The sequence below is a fragment of the Mauremys mutica genome, chromosome 1 (genome assembly GCF_020497125.1).
Source record: "Mauremys mutica isolate MM-2020 ecotype Southern chromosome 1, ASM2049712v1, whole genome shotgun sequence".
NCBI lineage: Eukaryota > Metazoa > Chordata > Testudines > Geoemydidae > Mauremys > Mauremys mutica.
The window spans coordinates 134,393,123-134,411,746 of NC_059072.1; the positions used below are offsets into that span (position 1 = coordinate 134,393,123).

Here is an 18,624-nt window from a genome sequence, read left to right on the forward strand (position 1 = left end):
TAAAAACCCCAGTTCAGCAAGGTACTTAATAAAATACAATAACAATATTTACATTATGGTAGCACCTACTGGTCCCAGACCCATTTTGCAAGGCACTGTAATAAACATACACATAAATAAAGTCATTCCATTAAAAATATCTAGGGTAAGTATAAGATGAATGAATACAACAAACAGAAGGGGCCAGGGGGGAGTGAAGCACAAGGTAAAAATGAGATGATATTGGTCAACATGATCCGCAATGCAAATCAGCTGCCTAGACAGTCAACTTTTTGTAGGCACTGTGGCAGAAAGTTTTTATGCCAAGCTCTTCCCGTGTAGAAGGGACGGCAGGGAGAAAGTGTGAAAGTGTTTGCTGGAAAATTTTACAAATGGGCACTGAAGACTGGCGTTCCTGGCAAAATGCAGGCAGGGGCTGACACCTGGAAACCAAATAAGATGTGATAGAGAGCAGGAGACAGTCCATGAAGGGCCTAAAACGTGAAGGCAAGTAAAAACGGTTTGATGTGGTGGAAAAGGAGGAGCCAGTGGAGGGACACAAAGAGAGGAGTGATGTAGTTGAATCAAGGATCCAGGAAAATGGTCTTTGCTGCCACAGTTTGAATGGATATAAGTGTAAAAATATGGGTTTTATCAAGGCCAGAGAGGTAGATGTTGCAGAAGTCAAGACATAAGATGATGAGGGCCCAGACAAGAATTTTAGCTATGTGGATGGATAGAAAAGGCTGGATCTTAGAGGTGTTATGCAGGAAGAAGCAGCAAGTCGGAAGTCAATAAAAATCAACGGGACTGCCCATGTACTTAAAGTTTGGCATATGCTGAAGTACCAAAGTAAATGGGAGTTGGCAACTGAATGGTTTGCAGAACAGGCCCCTTTAAGAGTATTAACTGAAAACTTTACCATTAGTTCAACCAGACAAACTTCTGTCAGCTTACACTTGAGATTCAATGAAAGTAAGTAAATATTGTGGCTTAGCAAAGATATTTTATCAATGCAAGCTTTTCCCAAGCATTAACATAAACAACACATCTGACATCCTACTCAAGCAAAGTGCATTCTAGCATATATATGGCCATTGATATAATTTTCTCTATATTGTCAGGCAAATGTAACTACAATCAGTATTCAATCATTTACGTATCTCACTATCACAAGGCATAAGAATGTCTACTGATATTGCCTGTCTTTAAAGTTCAACTTTGGATACACAATACCTTTGGCATGAAAGGGACACCAGATACTCAGTATCTGATCTCATTTCCTTATTTATATATAACATAATAACTAGGATAAAATGTCACATTCACAAAGAAGCAATGAAACAACCTTTAAGACTGCCGACCTATCAAAATTAAATGCCTGCAACACCCTCACACATCCACTCCAAAGAACAAAGGAATGTCAGACATTTCTGCATTGGAAGGGTTTGTGTGAAATGTTCCTAAGAAAAAAAAGTCATTTTCAGGAAAAAAAAATCTTTAGCCCTACCTGCTTTTATTTACAAAAATCAAGACCGTAATGACCTAGATCATTGTTAAAACTTTTAGTTAAAGTTAGCATTTATAGAGAAAGGCCACACAAGATTAGTTACAAGAATGCATCCAATATATACAAATTGTTACCAACAAAGATATAGTTACGATCAAACATATTTCCATTGAAGTCAATGTCAGAACTCCTGTCAACCTCAGTGGCAGCAGAATTTAGCCCTAGAATTTCAGTTGGTTTTACTTGCTTGGGGCCATTGAAGTCAGTGGGTTGTGGATCAGGCCCTTGGACTTAATCACCTTTCAAAGTTTGGATCTAAATTCAAAAGGCTTTCAATGTCCACTACAACCCCGCTCTCAGCGAACCTCATTTCTCACAAGGTACTTTCCAATTTCTTAGTTGCTACACCTTTCAGCAAAAACATCAATTAACCAACCACTGGCTTCAGACAGAACTACTAGCAGGGAGAGGAGAGAAACTCGACTCCAGCCAATAACAAGTCAGGACATTCCTGGGTAAGATCCTCAAAAATTGTCTTTAATTAATGTCCAGTATGAACAGATGAGCAAGTGACAGAAGCAAGTCAAATTGCATAGATGAAAACTATGCACTTAAATAAAGTTAGAAACTCGTAACATTAGATGCCCCAAAACTGACAAAATCAAACTATTTAACTGCTGTAAGTAAAATGAATAGTAATGTAACAATGAGATACATACTTGATTCAAAGTGTAAGCAATGTGCAAATTGCGAAAATAAATGGAGCTACCTCAGCTTAAATGGTTTGTTGTCCTGATGGTGCACTTTATATGAATACTATTCTGTTTCTATATTTAACATTGGTAATACTTCATCTTTAAAATCAGAGGCATGTCACAGAGTCCATATACATTCCTGCCTACAGCTGTTATTTACAGGTTCAAACCAATGTCCTGAAAAAAAAAGTAGTAGTTTACATGTCATGGAAAGGAAATACATATATCATTTCAGCAGATTATAGTATAAGGGTTTTTTTTGCTGCATTTAGTCATAAAAATATCTTTTTTACTTCTGTACAAAAGTAAAATATACATTTGACCCCAATTACATTATAGAAATGTCACTGAAACAACAACATTAATCAAAGACTAATGCACCTAAAGGAATTTAATGCCACATGTACTCACTTTAGTTATTGGAGAGACTAGAAAGGGAAAGGGATTTTTTTGTAGACTTGAGTAATACTCGCTAGTCTCTAAGAACAGGTGAAATGAACAGAGCTACATAGATACAAATAGAATATTTTCTGACAAATTTCAGTGAAGACCCCAGCTTCATTTCATTATTTTACAATATGAAGGTGCAGTATTCACTGATAATATAAATTGCTGGTCTTAGTGGAGCACAATTCACCTACACTAAAAAAAAAAAAAGTTAGAATACCCTGAAGTTTCCTGATGTAAATATAGGCATTGACACATTTGATTAATCTAAAGTAGTATTTTAAGACATGGCAAAACAATATGTGCTATACCTGGCCTGAGAAAACTCCAACAAAAATAAAAATGTAGTTCCCTGGTTAAAGCAGTTTTAAAAGTATGTTTGTTTTGTAGTTCCCATTCTTTACAACAATGTTGTGAGATCGCTGAAGACGACCTGCTATCTCTACCTGTGACTTAGCTCTGTGACTAAGAGACCCCTTAAAAAAGAAAAGTGAATCACACTTTGAACCTGATACTGCATACCCTGTACATCCAAAATTCCCATCAAAGTTGACTGAAGTATTGAGTATGCATGAGATATAGGATCAGGACCAGAAAGGGAAAGCACTTTGAAACTGTGATATGTTCCTTTTCCGTTTTACGGGTGACATTAACCTTGAATGTCACCCTTGTAAGTACAGGTAATCAATCTAAAGTCAAAGGAAGAAAAAAGAAAAACATACATTAGGCATGTTTTTGAATAACCTTTTCAAGCTTTCTTTAATAAATTAAGCAATGAGTTTTTCTTCTCCCATTCCAAGTTCTATTTTAATTTTAATTCAATGCAGAGATATTCAAAAATAAAGAGAATCTGCATTGTCCAAAGGCAGGCATTACTTGGGAAAAATGACCTTTGATTCCTTATGTTTATCTTTAAAACGTTAGTTATGCATTTTATATAATTTGTGCTTCAGCTATATTGTAACAGAAAAAAAACGCTCTGTACATTCGTTTAATTAAAACAATTGTCTTTTAGTAAAAACTTGAGAATGAAATTTGTCCCTGGTTCATTTGTCTACCCAGTGCAATCTTTAATGAATTATATGTAGCTGATCTGCTAAGAAACGCCTGATCCTTGAAATCTCTTCTTGGGCAAAATTATTGAAACCAACAGTTCTGTTGTCTGAGCAAGGACTACTGGCTTGGGCACCCAGGCCCCTATTCTGCAAACAGCTAGCCCAAGCTGTTGGCTGTGTTACCCTGGCTACAGTGCTATTTTTCGGCTGCTAGTTTGAGCAGAGTTAGTATGGATACCTTCTATGCAAGCTGGGAAGCACACCTCCCATCTCAAATGTAGACATACCCTACATGCACATGCTTAACTTCACTTACAAGAATAAAGTTAATCCCATGCATGTATGCAGCATTTGTAATGGGTAGTTAATTGCCTTGGATCATATTCATCACTAGTGTAACTTGACTGAAGTCAAAGAGCTTAATTTGCTCATTTACACCCAGATGAACCAGTTAAGTCAATGGAGTTGCAAAGTCAAACTGGTTGAAGTACTAAGAGAATCAAGTGTGTTGACTTCAGTGGGGTTACCTCACCAATGAATTTGGCCCTTTATTGTAGCATTCCTCTTTCCACCAATTCCAATAAGGAAGGTGACTACAAAGCCTTTTGTTTTCATTCTCTCTTGAATTGATCACCTGTTGTTGTTTAGCACACTGCAAAGATTTCTGGTTAAGATCATACTGATTGCTGATATTTCAGACAACTCTCCCTAAACCACGCTATTGAATTAGGGCCTCTTTCTCTGTTTGGAGAGACAATAAATTGGCCATCAGCCCATTTTCTGTCCTCTCCCACTGGAGGAAACATTCATTTTAGAGGTCAAGCCATTCACCAAAAGAAATACAGTAGAAAAGAAAATGTAAAAAAGAAAAATACATTTATTGGTAAGAACAGGCAGTTGTTAAGTGCACCTTCAGGCCTACAAAGACATTTCAGCACGTTTAGTGCAAAGGGGTGAGAGTTTTTTTGTCAAACTTGCCAAAAATGCATGCCTATGCTACATGAGGTTAATCCCTGTACTCCATACTTATTTAGTTCCTTTGTAATGAGCTATAAATGGGTAAGCAACATTCAGACTCCCCAAGCCACCCCAAACCCTAATGATTCACCCTATCCCTTGCTAATAAAAGACCCACTGCATGCAGCATTTTTCTCTTTACACATGCAGAATAATCATCCGTCTGGTAGTTAAATGAAGGTGCGGCTACCCAGCTACTGTAGAAACCATGTTGCTAAAGTGAGGCCTCGTCTCTCAGGTGCTACTTTCTGATCATCAGTCCCACAGCACTGAACTGATTATTGCTGTCTTGAACTGAATGCAACATGCAAGTCAGTCTAACCATGGGAAGTTGTATCCTCGACTATGAAAGATTGTGACCACCAGATTTTAATTCTGGTGGGAAGGGTGTGTTGTGGGGGTGTGGGTTGGGAAGGAAGCTTTACCTCATCTATCTGGAGAGTTTAATGCCCTGTTTTATCAGATGCTTTGCAGTTCTTTGAGATCCCTCTCTCCTGGATTGGAAAGTGATCATTAATATTAATAGAAGCCACACAGTGAGAAGTCAAGTCTTTCTGTAAACCTGGCATGTTAGACTTGTGCATAACTGCAGAGTTAATTTGTTTTTAGATTATAAGTGCCTTGATATGTAGATGATGGGGATGGGGGTAAGAGGGGGCCTGTACAGTGGGAAATGGCTCAACAGCAGCTGGCCATATGCTAAGTGCAGAATGAAGATTCTCAACTTTGTCCTTTAAAGAAAGAAAAAAAAATAGGATTAGTGCCTATGTTGGTTAAGATTGAAAGTTGTCATCTTCCAGGGCCTACTGGTCAAGGCTTGCATACTGCAGAAGATTCCTTCTCCCAGCATTGCTGCCATTCATCAGGTCACAGTGGCAATGGATGGAAGATGCTTGAAAGGTCTGCAATGGGATTTAAAATCTATGGGGTTGCTGAGGGAGTTTAGTGAAAGGGTGAGGGAGACAGGGATGTGTGCCTGGCTGGGAAATGGGAAGCCTCTCTCACCTACCTCCTGGGGAATCCAAGGGGAAAGAAAGGTGCAGCCCTCCCATCTGGTTGCCTGCCTGGTCGATGCTGCAGTAAGTGATGGTCCATAGTTCCTCTTGTGTTCTGCCCTTCTGGGACAGGCTGCCAAAGAGTCATCTCAGGGGAAGGAAAGGCAAAAATGGTGAGGGCAGCACTGTCTCTATAAACAATCTGGGAAACTTTGAGTCTTGCATAAACATGATTGTGACTTATTTGGCAGAGGCAAATGCTGAGCCCCACAGCATCACATTGCCAAGGGAAGAAAGGTGTCCTCGGGCGCTGGTGGTTTTTGCTCTCCTCTTCTCTCTCTGTGTGTGTGCTGTGCCTGGAGATAACACAGTACATTCCTGATTGTGTGTTGGTGACTTGCCCCTTCCTTCACTACTTATGATCAGCTCTATTCAAGGAGGCACTTTTAGCGATTCAGTAGATAAAGAATAAAGGCACTAAGCAACTATCTAAACCAATCTGTTGAGTCTCTTCAGTGAGTTTTAGGGAGTACAAAAGTCTATAGACCTCAAATAATGACTGCAAAAGAAATCTGCTACTGCGACTTGGATGTATACAATAGATAAGTTTCATTTACATTCTGAGAATGCACCAAAAGGCATTTCACCTACAAAGGATACTAGTTCTTAGGTGTTGCTATACATAACTTGACTTCTTAATTTTCCATATAGTTTTCCCTTTAAGGGATAGGATATGTTCCTTTCCAACAGTGCCTGGACAGAAGCCAACACATTTCCCTGAGCAATGCAGGAAACTCGTCAGGTCTCTCTATTCAGTTCTTTCTGGCCCTCAATCCAACAAGTGCTTTATTAAGTATTAATTATTATTATTATTACTGAATTCATGCATTAATTAATTCAAGTTACACCTTAGTCATTTCGGCCATAATGCTGAATATTTGAACATGCTTTGATCTCCAAAAGTTATTGTTCCCGTTTGACTAACATACATACTTAAATACAGTACTTTAAATTACTAATCAAATATTAATAAATTAAGGAGTGCACTTTTGGTGAATGCAAATCAAAAAAGAAAAGAAAAAAAGAAAAGATAAAGAACCTATTTTTAGAAGATTCATTTCAAACAAAAGCTTATCCCCTATTGTCTGAGGTAACATTTCAGGCATGCGATTATAAAGTAAATAGTATCAAATTCAGACATGCTTATATTAAACTCCATTGTGCTATTTTGCAACAAAGGGGCTAAAAGTTTTTGCTTCCAGTCCTGGAGAGGGAAAAAAAATGTGTGTTTAAACCATCTGCACTTAAGAAAACTTAGCAGCATTGCAGATGTTTTGTCTTTTTTTTTCCTTATAGAATAGTTCTTTTATGCTAAGGGTGTATACAGCAACAAGACCAGGCTCAAGTGTATTTTTAATAAGGTGCTGCATGAATTTGTAGATCGGAACTACATCATCTTTCACAAAAGAGGGGAAATTCACGCTTCAGTTGACCAAAACAGCAGCAAATGCTTGCTGCATATTTTTTGCTGAAGTTTTTATCTGATGCACTTTCTTGGATGCATTGTGCAGTTTTGCAGAATATTTTACTGGAATCCATGCATATTTTTATCTCTCTAAAATTGTCTGTTGTGTTTTGTTTAAAATTAAGTTAAACAAGCAACAAGGATGAAAAAAAGTTTAGATTTAGAAGCATATGATTGTTTTTTATCACTAGCCTAGTTTAAATAGTTATCATTTACCAGTTGGAAAATACCCTTTAAGAATAACCGAAAACGTTATCTTTCATGGATCCTGAAATCTTCTTGATCACTGAGCAAAAATTCGCAATGCAACAATGCATTTACGAGGTAAATAAAGCATTCAAAGACTACTAGTAAAGCATCTACAACGTGTGACTGAGTCACTTAAAGTCTTCAAGCTGAGAGTGTTTTTTGTTTTTTTTTGTTTTTTACACATCAGTCAGCAGTTTGTTTTTATTAACACAGTTTTGATTGGCTATGGTGCAGTTGCCAGTTCTGAGATTAGCCTCTCTAAAATTGTCTATGCTATTATTCATATCCTCTTCGATTTCCATGTACTCAGATTTGCTGATTGTGGAGGAGCTACGGCGACTCAGATCACTGTGAGATGCTAAATTGGGGGAGCTAACATGGAGTAACTGAGCCTGTTCTTCCCCTTCTGTTTCTCGGTGGTAGAAGTAGTTGAAGTTGGACACGATGACAGGTACAGGCAGGGCAATTGTCAGCACGCCAGCGATGGCACACAAGGAGCCTACAATTTTGCCTCCAATTGTCACAGGGTACATGTCACCATATCCCACAGTGGTCATGGTTACCACAGCCCACCAGAAAGCATCAGGGATGCTTGTGAAATAAGTCACAGGTTCTTCAGCTTCAGCAAAATACACCGCGCTGGAGAACAAGATCACCCCAATGAAAAGAAAGAAGATTAGTAAACCTAACTCTCTCATGCTTGCTTTGAGGGTTTGTCCCAAAATCTGGAGGCCCTTAGAATGTCTGGAGAGTTTGAAGATTCTAAAGACTCTTACCAGTCTGATGACTCTCAGGATAGCCAGAGAGGTGGCCTGCTCCCCCTTTTGGGTACCTTCCTGCTCAGCCATCTCAGTTCCTAAGGTGATGAAGTAGGGGATGATGGCCACTATGTCAATGAAATTCATGATATTCTTGAAAAACTCGGGCTTGCTGGGACAGGCGAAGAAGCGCACCACCAGCTCAAAGGAAAACCAGATGATGCAAAGGGTTTCCACGATGAAGAAAGGGTCGGTAAAAATGCTGGACTTGTAGATCACGGTGGAGTTGTCAATGCGGTGCAGAGTCCCTGTAAAGTCCTTGTCCTCCTTCAGATCCGGCAAAGTTTCTAGGCAGAAGATGACTATGGAGATGAGGATCACCATGACTGAGATTATTGCAATGACCCTGGCTGGCCCGGAGCTCTCTGGGTACTCAAACAGGAGCCACACCTGGCGCTGGTATTCCTTCTCGGGCAAGGGCCTCTCCTCCTCCTTGATGTACCCTTCATCCTCCCGGAATTTCTCCATGGCCTCCTCACCTAGCTCATAAAATTTTATCTCCTCAGAGAACATGTCCAGAGGCACATTGACTGGCCTGCGGAGCCTGCCTCCAGACTGGTAGTAATAGAGGATGGCATCGAAGCTGGGCCGGTTCCGGTCAAAGAAATACTCATTGCGCAATGGGTCAAAATACCGCATGCGCTTTTTGGGGTTCCCCAGCAGCGTGTTGGGGAACTGGGCTAGGGTCTTCAGCTGGGTCTCAAAGCGCAGCCCGGCGATGTTGATCACCACCCGCTCGCAGCACTCATGGTCATCATGGGCGTCTGGCTGGTAGCTATCCTGCGGGTGGCCTGGCAGGACAGAGGTCTCATCCATGTTCTCTCCAGCCATCACAGTCATGGTGGCACAGGGGGTGGGGGAGTCTCAGGGATATAGAGGGACACCTTGGGTGGGTGAGAGGAGTCTGAAATGGAGAGTCCCAAGAGGGGAGAGCCTCAGGGGAGAAGGATGGGGGGTCTGGGATGCAAAGCCTTAGAGGGTGTAAGGAGGGATGGTGGATCCAGAAGAGCTTTAAGTGAGGGGAGGAGAGACAGAGGATGAGGATCAGGGATGGAAAACCCCAGAAAGGTGAAGGAGAAATAGATGAGGGAAAAGGGGCCTGGGATGGAGAGAATCAGGAAAGGGAGGGATAAGGGGTGGAGAACCTCAGAGGGGAAAGAGGAGAGGGGAGGGAGGCATGAGGGGTCCCCTGTGTGTGTCCCAAGGTAGAAGGGTTTGGGGGGTGTCAATCACACACCCCAGGCTGGGCTCCCCTCCCCAGCCAGTTCCTTTTGCCTTTAACACGGTCCTGCTGCTTTTCTCGCTGACTCGACCATCACTGCTGCTGCTGCCACGGAGTTACCATCAAAATAAATAAATAAAAAGGGGGGCTGGGATGCGATGGCTTGCAATGCCAACACAGCAATTTCCACTGGCCTCCCTCCTCTTGGTTTGGGGGGATAAAGCTCGCTTCGGGGCAGTCGCTGGAGGCTGCAAGGGGAAAGAGGGGGAAAGCAGATAGGTAAAAAACCACAACACACTCAGCTGGGCTGGATGGGGAGAGGGGGGAGAACCCAGCAAGAAGCCTCATGCTTTCCCCATGGCGTTAACACCCCCGTCCCCACACATTCATACACCGGGCATCCTTCCGATGTAAGGCCCTGGTCCAAAGCCTTCTGGAGGCAAGGGAAAGCCTCCCGGTAACTTCAGTGGGTTTGCAGCAGTCTGCCTGCACTTCCCGCGCCTCAACCCCCCTCTTGCAGAAACTTAGCCGCCTCCAGCCAACTTCGTTCCAGGGCTGCGGGTGGATCGCAGCTGCAGCCCTCAATCAACAATAAAAAGGGGGCCAAGGGAGAGATCTGGGCTGGGAGGGGTGAGGCAGAAAAGCAGAGCGCGAGGGCTTCCTTACCTGCCCCCCGGGTCAGCTGGAGGGATGAGGACCTGGAGACCCTGCCGGAATGCGTCAAGTCGCAGCAGCAACGGCAGCATCCAAAAAGCGCAGCAGCAAACTCACCCTCCTCCGCCGCCTGTGCCCCTGCCGAGATCGCTCTACAGGGCTGCCTGCGAGATGCTGAAATATTCATCTGCCAGCTTCGGCGGCGCTGGGAACCAGGCGGGTGACGATGGGGAGAAGAAGGGGCACCCGCCCAAAAGGATCGCGTCCAAACAAACAGGACGCGGCGAGCGCCTCTCTCGCTCCCCTTCTGCCTGTGCCCTTAAGAGAGCCGGGCAGCAGCAGGGAAGGGGGAAAGCCGCAGCCCTGCAGCTGCGTCCCCGGCGCAGATCTTGGCTCGCCCTGGCTAGAGCCGCAGCGGCAGGAAGGAGCGGGACGCGCGTGGCAGAGGCGAGGCGGCTGCGGAATACAGGCAGAGCAAGGAGCAAACTCGAGCCATTTCTTGACGCTGCAGGATCAGCAGAAACCTGAGAGCTGTGCGGTGCGGCGCTGGGATGGGGTGGGGGGAGGAGGGGAAAGGGGCGATCGCACGTTTCCTCCCCACCGCGCCACTGGAGCAGCCCTGCCCTCCCCCGAGCTCCCGGTGGGGTTTAAACCCACGCACAGCAGCAGCCACCCTGGGTCCGAGCGAGCATTGCAAACGGGCCAGCTTCGACGCAATGCAGGCGGCGGCGGCGGCGCGGGCCAGGCGAGCGGAGCCCCCTGGGCGTGCGGCCCGCGCTCGGCAGCAGCTGGAAGGGCTCCCAGTCTCCCCGCAAGGTGCATCCCCCCCTCCCCTCCAGCCGCAGGAGCAGCGAGGGGCCGGGAAAGCCCCGGACTAGCCGGTTCTTGCGGAGCGCTGGGGGGGATCGGGCCTGGGGGGCGATTGACACTAACCCGAAGCCTGGCTCTTGGGTTAATATTTTTCTCAGGACCTTTTCCACCTGTGACCTAGGGTGCCCTTTGGGGAGAAGGTTTCTCCCCCCCCCCCCCCGGTCCCTTTCCAGTCACATCTTTCAACCCAACCACTCAGATTTGGATCTGCTCCAATACGCTCCTCACCGCCCGCACAGGTAGGTTAGTAGCGCAGCAGCTGACCCTGGCTCTGCCCCGGCTGCCACCGAGCTGGGCAGCAGGACACGCCCGGGGGTCGGGCTCCCCCCGCCGCTGAGGCCTTCGCCAGGTGCAGGGCCACCCGGCGCTTGCCCCGAGAAGCGGCTCGGGAGGCGATGCGCCTGCAGTCCGGGCGCCAGCAGCTGCTGCTGCTGAGACAGCTCCCCGGGGGCAACTGCCCAGCGCAGCCAGGTCTGCGGCTGGCGCTTCCGCTGTATCGATCCCCTGCCCCTCCGGAATGCAGCCATCGACTCCAGCCTTTGCAACGGGACCCCCGCTCCCCCAGCCACGTGCTCGCTAATGGACTGCGCTCCACTTTGCCGGCCCCAGGGGCCTAGCAGTGGATCCAGTGTAGTGTGGATGTAATTGGGAGGGAAGAGTTAAGCAGCAGCGGCAGCAGCAGCATCTTACAAGGAAATTGCCCTTCATGCTGCTTATCCCACTGAATTGATGAATCACATAACTCAGAGAAGACCTATTATGTCATCTGCTTTTTGCGGGATTGTTCCCTACAGTACAGAATAATGTACATTATATAAAAGCTGGCTGCTCACTTTGTCAAAGCAGGATAGGCGATCAAATACAACCCAGGCTTTTTTCTTTCATTCTTTGTTTTATTGCACAAATGAGTGCAATTTGAAGCACTTGGGGTTAGACAGACCATATCCATGTTTAAGAGGCCTGGCCTCAGTGTTTCACTGCATAAAACATTACATGCAATTAAGGTTGCACTTGGCCGTTTAAAAATGCCTAATCACATGACTCCATGGACCTTTCCTTCCCCTCCCACTTCTGAGGTCTCCTATTTATTTCTCCTGCTTTCTTTGAGAGGAAGGGTAATTTTAAAATCTTCTAACAGTTTGTCCTACCTCTACTGCCAATCAGAGCTTGAATGGAGCAATGCTCATCAGCACTAGTTGCAGCAGAAATGCATAGGAATGGATTTGCCACAACATATCAGGTCACTGGACAGAAAAGAATAGTCCAGTATAGTGCCTTTTTCAGTGACCAAAACAGTGATGCTTTGAAGGTAGGGTGAAAAACTCCACAGTTGTCCTGGCCAAGATCTATAAGGAAGAAAATCCTTCTGCTACCCCAAGACCAATCATTTACACTCTGAAAGAGGAGATCTGATTATCCTGTCTTCCTCCTTAATGATCACTACTTTCTCATTTGCAATTAACTGTTATTTATTTGTACTGCAATATTGCCCAAGAGACCAGCCATGGACCAGGACCCAGTTGTGCTAGGTACCAACACAGAATAAAAAGACAGTCCCTGCTCCAAAGAGATCAGAAAGTTATTCAGCCTTAAAAACAAACAAACAAAACCCAGCAACTATATTTGACTCAACATCCTCTTACGGCAATGAATTCCAGTGTCCGACTACATGCTACACAGAGCTGGCTGCAAGATATTCTTAAAATGGTGTATTCAATACATTTGGATATTTTTGCATAAATAAAGCAATAAACATATTTGGAATATTCACCCTATTCTAATGCTTTATAAAGGTTACTATTTTTTTTTACAAGTTCAAAGTGTAGTGGGTAAGGATGGTCTTGTGAATAAGGCACTAGGCTGAAAGTCAGGGTTTAGAATTCAAACAAAACCCTGTTCTGCCACAGGCATCTTGTGTTAGCTTGGCCAAGCCACTCAATTTTCCTGCTTCTCATCTGTAAAAGGGGGATAATGGTGCTTTCTTTATCTCAACAGATTAGATTATAAACTGTTAGGGGCAGAGACTGTCTTTTACTATTAGGGCTGAGTGGGAAAAGGTTTTCCTCTCCCGTGAGAATTTTTAAGATTTTTCCATCCCAAATCAGGCCAAAAAGTCAAAATGTTTTGCAAACCTTCAGATCAATCAAAACATTTTGTTTCAATAATTTCAAAATGTTTGGGTTCAATTTTGACCTATTTAGTATAAATTAGGTTATATTTTAAAACAAAGTCATTGCAAATGAAACAGCCCATTTTGACAGTTTCTTAACTCCCCCGCCCCAGCAGTTTCAATGACTCATCAGTTTCAACAAATCAGCATTTTTCAGCGACATTTTTTTTCGGCAAAAAAAGTGTTCCATCGAAAAATTCCCAGCCAGCTTTACTTAGGGCTTGTCCACACTTACAGCACTGATGCAGCTGTGCCACTGTAGTGCTTAGTGAAGATGCTGCCTCTGCCCACAGGAGAGCTGCTTCTGTCCGTGAAGGTATTCCTCCTCCCCGAAAGGTGGTAGCTTTGGTGACAGGAGAAGCCCTACTGTTGACATAGCGCTGTCTACACTGAGGGTTAGGTTGGTATAGCTACATTGTTCAGGGGTGTAGATTTTCCACACCTCTGAGTGATGTAGTTATACCGATATAAGTTTGTAGTATAGACCAGGACTAACCATGAGTTTGTTACTGCTTAGCATAACAGAGCCCTAGTCTTGATTATGACCTCTAGGTAGTACTGCAACATAAACGATAACAGTACCCATTGAGTTGTCCTTTGTTCTTATATTATGAGACAGTGTAAAAACAAAAGGAGACACCGATCAATTTTCATAATACCCTTCCTTCATAATTTTGAATACCTTAATCATTGCTTCTTGCTGATAACTCAAATGCTTCCAGCATAGCTGATTCAACAACACATTAGAAAAAGTGCATCATCAGGAGTAGCAGGATGGGGCATCTGGCAATCTTATTAAGGAATATAAACTACCGTACAGTAGGATTGTGCCCTGGAAGACAAGGAGGTCCCATAACATGTTACCCAAGCTACTTATCACTGTAAATGATGAGACGGGATCTGGTGTTGCAGCGAAGTCAGGTTGCTAATATTAGATACAGAAAAGGCAGAGAAAATGCACAAAAGAAATCACACATGTAACCTAAGGCAGCAAATTCAGAAATTTACCATTATCCCCCTTCTCTTGCATCTTAGGAACAAGGAGAAAATTCTGATTGTTGCGTCACAAGAAACAAAATCTGTCCTACTAGGCCATGAGGTTAGGGATTTGGGGACATATTTTTAAGAGTACTGTACTGTATGTAGGTGCCCAAAGATCAGATAGGTGCCTAGAGTGATTTTCAAAAGCACCTAGGCACTTTCAAAAACCCCACTAGACGACTATATGCATCTTTATGTACTTAAATATGTTTAAATAACTGTCCCTTGGAACTTTCTGCACAACTTAAATGAAAAATGTCCATTGGAAGACTGTTTTGTAGAATAAGCTAGAGGTTGCCCTACTTTTCTCAGACACTTGGAGGATCTTCCCTTGTAGTAAGGTGTTCAAAAAAACAAACAAACAAACAATGTAGATGCGGACTAAGGACTTTTAGGGCACAGGGAGGATAAGAAAGATTGTATAGAGCAAATGTAATTCTGAAGTTGGATTAGAAAGGAACCGATGGACTTCCGCATTTCTGAGGCATCCACAACATTTTGGCATCTGAGGCAGGGAGCTCAAATGACACCCCCATGGCCCCTCACTTGGGCCAAAACTTTGAAAGGTCTCAATTCTGCCTTCTTCCTTTTCTACTCGTCTCATGGTACTGCTCTGCCACCTACCCCAATAAAGGAGAACTAAAAACTTAAAATGCCTTGTTCAAAAATGTTAAGTAACACTTAACTTTAAAACACCTGAACAGCAAATGTAACTTTTCTTGTCTGCATAGCAAAGACTAGCATTTTTATCTGTTTGAATAATCAAAGTGGTGCTTTCTGTGCCTTCTTGGTTGCAAAGATTTGAACTGCTTCCTGCTGAAGGTCCACATTCTGAGCCAGCTCATGCTCTATTGAGATGGTTGCAAGGCCAACCAGCCTCTCCTGTGTCATTGTGGAGCGTGTTATGTATTTTTATTAACTTCATCTTGGAGAAGCTGCGTTCTCCGCTGGCAACTGTTACAGGAAGTGTTAGCAATATGCGCAGAGCAACAAAAGCATTGGAAAGAGGGTGGTCATCTTATTTGTGCACATATATTCCAGAACAGCCTTTGGAGTTGATCCTGCTGAAATGTATCTTGAAAGGGCTTTCAGTTTATCACCTAAATCACTTACATCAATAGTGCATATGTCATCATGTGTCAACACTGTCTCTAGTGCCCTGCATTGCTCGTGTAGATCTTCTTCAGGTATAATGAGGAGTTTTGGAATATCATACAACGTCCCAAATATACTGCTGTGTTCCTTGAGCCGCATGAAACATTCTTCAACTGACTGTATTGCACAATCTAGCACCTGGTTAAAGAATTCAACTTTGAATTGTTGTTTGGGATCTCTTATGGGATTATCCTGTGCCCCGTAATCAAAATGTCTTCTTCTTCAGTCACTCTTGTATTCTTGAATGGGTGGGAAAATAGCTTCAGTGTGAAGTTCCTCTGCCAACTTCTATGCAGTCTTCAGAACATTTTGAAATCCCTCATCTGACCGGTAAGACTGTAGGTATGACTTTGCTTTGTCCAGTTGTCCCATTGCTCCAGATATATCAAGGTCAACACCTTGGAGTCTCTTGCTTACAACATTTATTTCAAACAGTATGTCATGCCACAACACTAAGCCACACACAGAAATTTGAAGTAATGTATGTTTCTGGTGATTCCATTTCCCTCTGCCACTGTTCTCACATGAACAGTTCCTGTCATAGCATTATCCTCCATAATGGCAACTATGGCATCATCTGTCTTCCCAATTTGGTATTTAATAGGCTTTATTGCCTACACTCGCCTTTCCTATCGCGTGGCACTCAGCGGTTTCAGTGTCAGAGAGGATGTTCCCAGATGTTGCTTCAAAATTTGCCGTTGATGAGCTGATGCAGAGAAAAATACAAAGGTGCTTTGAATTACATTAAAAAATTCAGCAGCCTCACTAGAAGCTGATGCTGCATCACTGACCACCAAGTTCAATGAATGAGAACTGCATGGGACAAAAAAAGATCGAGGGTTTAACTCTCGGATCCGTGTCTGCACTCCTCTGTTCTTTCCTCTCATGTTAGCACCATTATCGTAGCCCTGACCTCTCATGTCAGCTATCACAATTCCCGTATCTTCCAGCTTTTTAAGAAGCACATTTGTCATACCAGCTGCTGTAATATCATCAATGTCAATACATTCTAGAAAATGCTCTCTGACAGTCACCATTGCAGGGACATTTTCACTAGGTTCTGTTGTTGTTACAAAATGCACCATTAAAGTCATTTGTTCCGTATGGCTGATGTCAGGTGTGCAGTCCAGAATAACAGAGTAATATCTTGCTGACTTCAGATCTGCCATTATCTTCTTTTTGACTTTTGTTGCCAGTAACTGTATGATCTCATTTTGAATCGTTTTTCCAAGGTAGTGGTGTGTGTACATTTCTTGGGTGGTGACTCTTCTTAGATGCTCCTAGAGTACAGCATCAAACTCAGCCATCAGCTCCACAATTTTAAGGAAGTTTCCATTGTTTGGCACATACAGCTGATCTGAAGTGCCACACAGTGCTAGGTTTTGGGTAGCAAGCATTCTCACAATGGCAATGAGCCTTTTCAGAACATTTTGTGAGTAAAGAGACTCTGATGCAATCTTCTCTTGATGCTGATCATCTATGGTGGCCTTTAACCTTAGTCTCATCTCAAGCTCTTTCCACCTATGGAATGCTCTCTGGTGATTTGCTGCCTTCTCATGGCATGCCAGATTTCTAGCCAGATTTTTCCAGTCCTTTGTTCCTGTAGAACCCAATGCGTCTGGAACATTAGACTGGAAGAGTTTGCAACAAAAACAGTATGCAGCATTCTGGATTTTTGAGTACATAGGCCATGGCCTCTCGACTTTTTCACCATTGGGGATTTCACGCCAGTAATGTGTTGACTGGAAACTTCTATTTTGATTGTCTTTGGGGAACATGAAGTTTTTCACTTGCTCTGGCCCATGCAGTACAAGGAAGTCCTTCAGGCTACTGCTCAAGTGGGTCCACAGTCCTGGATCATCTAGACTTAAGGAACTAAACTCAGCAGCAGCTGTTTCTTGCAGCTCCACCACACTCTTCTCTGATCTACACTTTTCTTCAGGAATGTGCATGGTTACATCCATTTGAGATGGAGATATGGATGCTGCAATAGCTGCCAGGTCACCTACACTCTGACTAACTGGAAGATCAGGCATCTCCTCACCACTCACATCCTCACTGGGGCCAGAAGGCTCAACGTGAACATTTGTGTCTATGTATCTCAGGAGAGCTCCTTCCTGCTTAGATAGAAAAGCTTCCTTTGCTTTCTTTCCTTTTCTGAATGCTGCCCCAGAGGGGCATTTTCTTCTTTCACTCATGACTGCTCTTCTGTGCCAGCTATAGTGGCTCTCAACACTCAATTGAAGGGGACAAATAAGCAGGCTGTTAGCAGGGCCTGAGTGAGGGAAGATATCAGCATCTTAAGGGCCTAATATCAGAGGGGTAGCCGTGTTAGTCTGGATCTGTAAAAGCAGCAAAGAGTCCTATGGCACCTTATAGACTAACAGATGTCTGTTAGTCTATAAGGTGCCATAGGACTCTTTGCTGCTTTTAAGGGCCTAACTGGCTCCTACTACTTCAGTTGATTGCCTGTTCTCCTCAGATGAGTTCAGGGAAGCAGCAGGAAACAGGAAGCTCCATGAGAAGCTGGTGTTAATCAGTCCAGGCTCCTGGAGGTGCTAGAGAGGTACATAAGAGGCTCCTCCTCCTCTCTCTCCCTGCAGCTCCTGCTGCTTTCTGTTATTCCTTCTCACCTTTTCTCCTGCCTGTCTGTTATGTCTCTTGTGCCCTCCTTCCTCCAGCACAGCACTCCACCATCTCTGTGCATCTAGAGCAGACAGAATACATATGCACCAGTAGCAGACACAATTTTCTACACTCTGGGTCCTAATGGCGCTACCCGCCGCCCTCCCCCGCCCAAGTCTGGCACCTGAGGCAGCCATCTCAGTTCACCTCATGGTAAGGCCAGCCCTGTGAGGCATGCGTTAGCTTCTAATGTGCAAACCTTGGGTATCTGCTGTGGCATTTTAAAAAGTGGTCCTACCAGGGCCAGATTTCCAATTAGGCACAGTAGGCACGTGCTTAGGGGGCACCAGCATTTTAGGGGCACCTTACCTCTCTAAAACTGTGTGCAACACGAAGGTCACCTGTAGGTGGGGGGAGGGGGGCTGAAGATGCTGTGCCTAGGGGCACGTAAGATTTAAATCTAGCCCAGGGTCATACTCTGAAAAAGTGTTCTGAAAAATAAGCATCCACAAGAGCTCTCTATTTTTTCCATCTTTC

General features: G+C 43.9%; 1 protein-coding gene across 1 annotated transcript; it reads right to left on the bottom strand.

Annotated features, from left to right (window-relative positions):
• Window positions 1-7,708: 7,708 nt before the first annotated feature.
• On the bottom strand, window positions 7,709-9,644 carry LOC123366265 (potassium voltage-gated channel subfamily A member 1). The gene has a single exon (XM_045009549.1). It carries the CDS (start codon window positions 9,188-9,190, stop codon window positions 7,709-7,711), a length of 1,482 nt encoding a protein of 493 aa, XP_044865484.1. The 5' UTR covers window positions 9,191-9,644.
• Between the last annotated feature and the right edge of the window lie 8,980 nt (window positions 9,645-18,624).

Bases quoted from the DNA above. Each gene is read 5' to 3' on its own strand.
- LOC123366265 (XM_045009549.1), bottom strand. From the start codon at position 9,190: ATGACTGTGATGGCTGGAGAGAACATGGATGAGACCTCTGTCCTGCCA.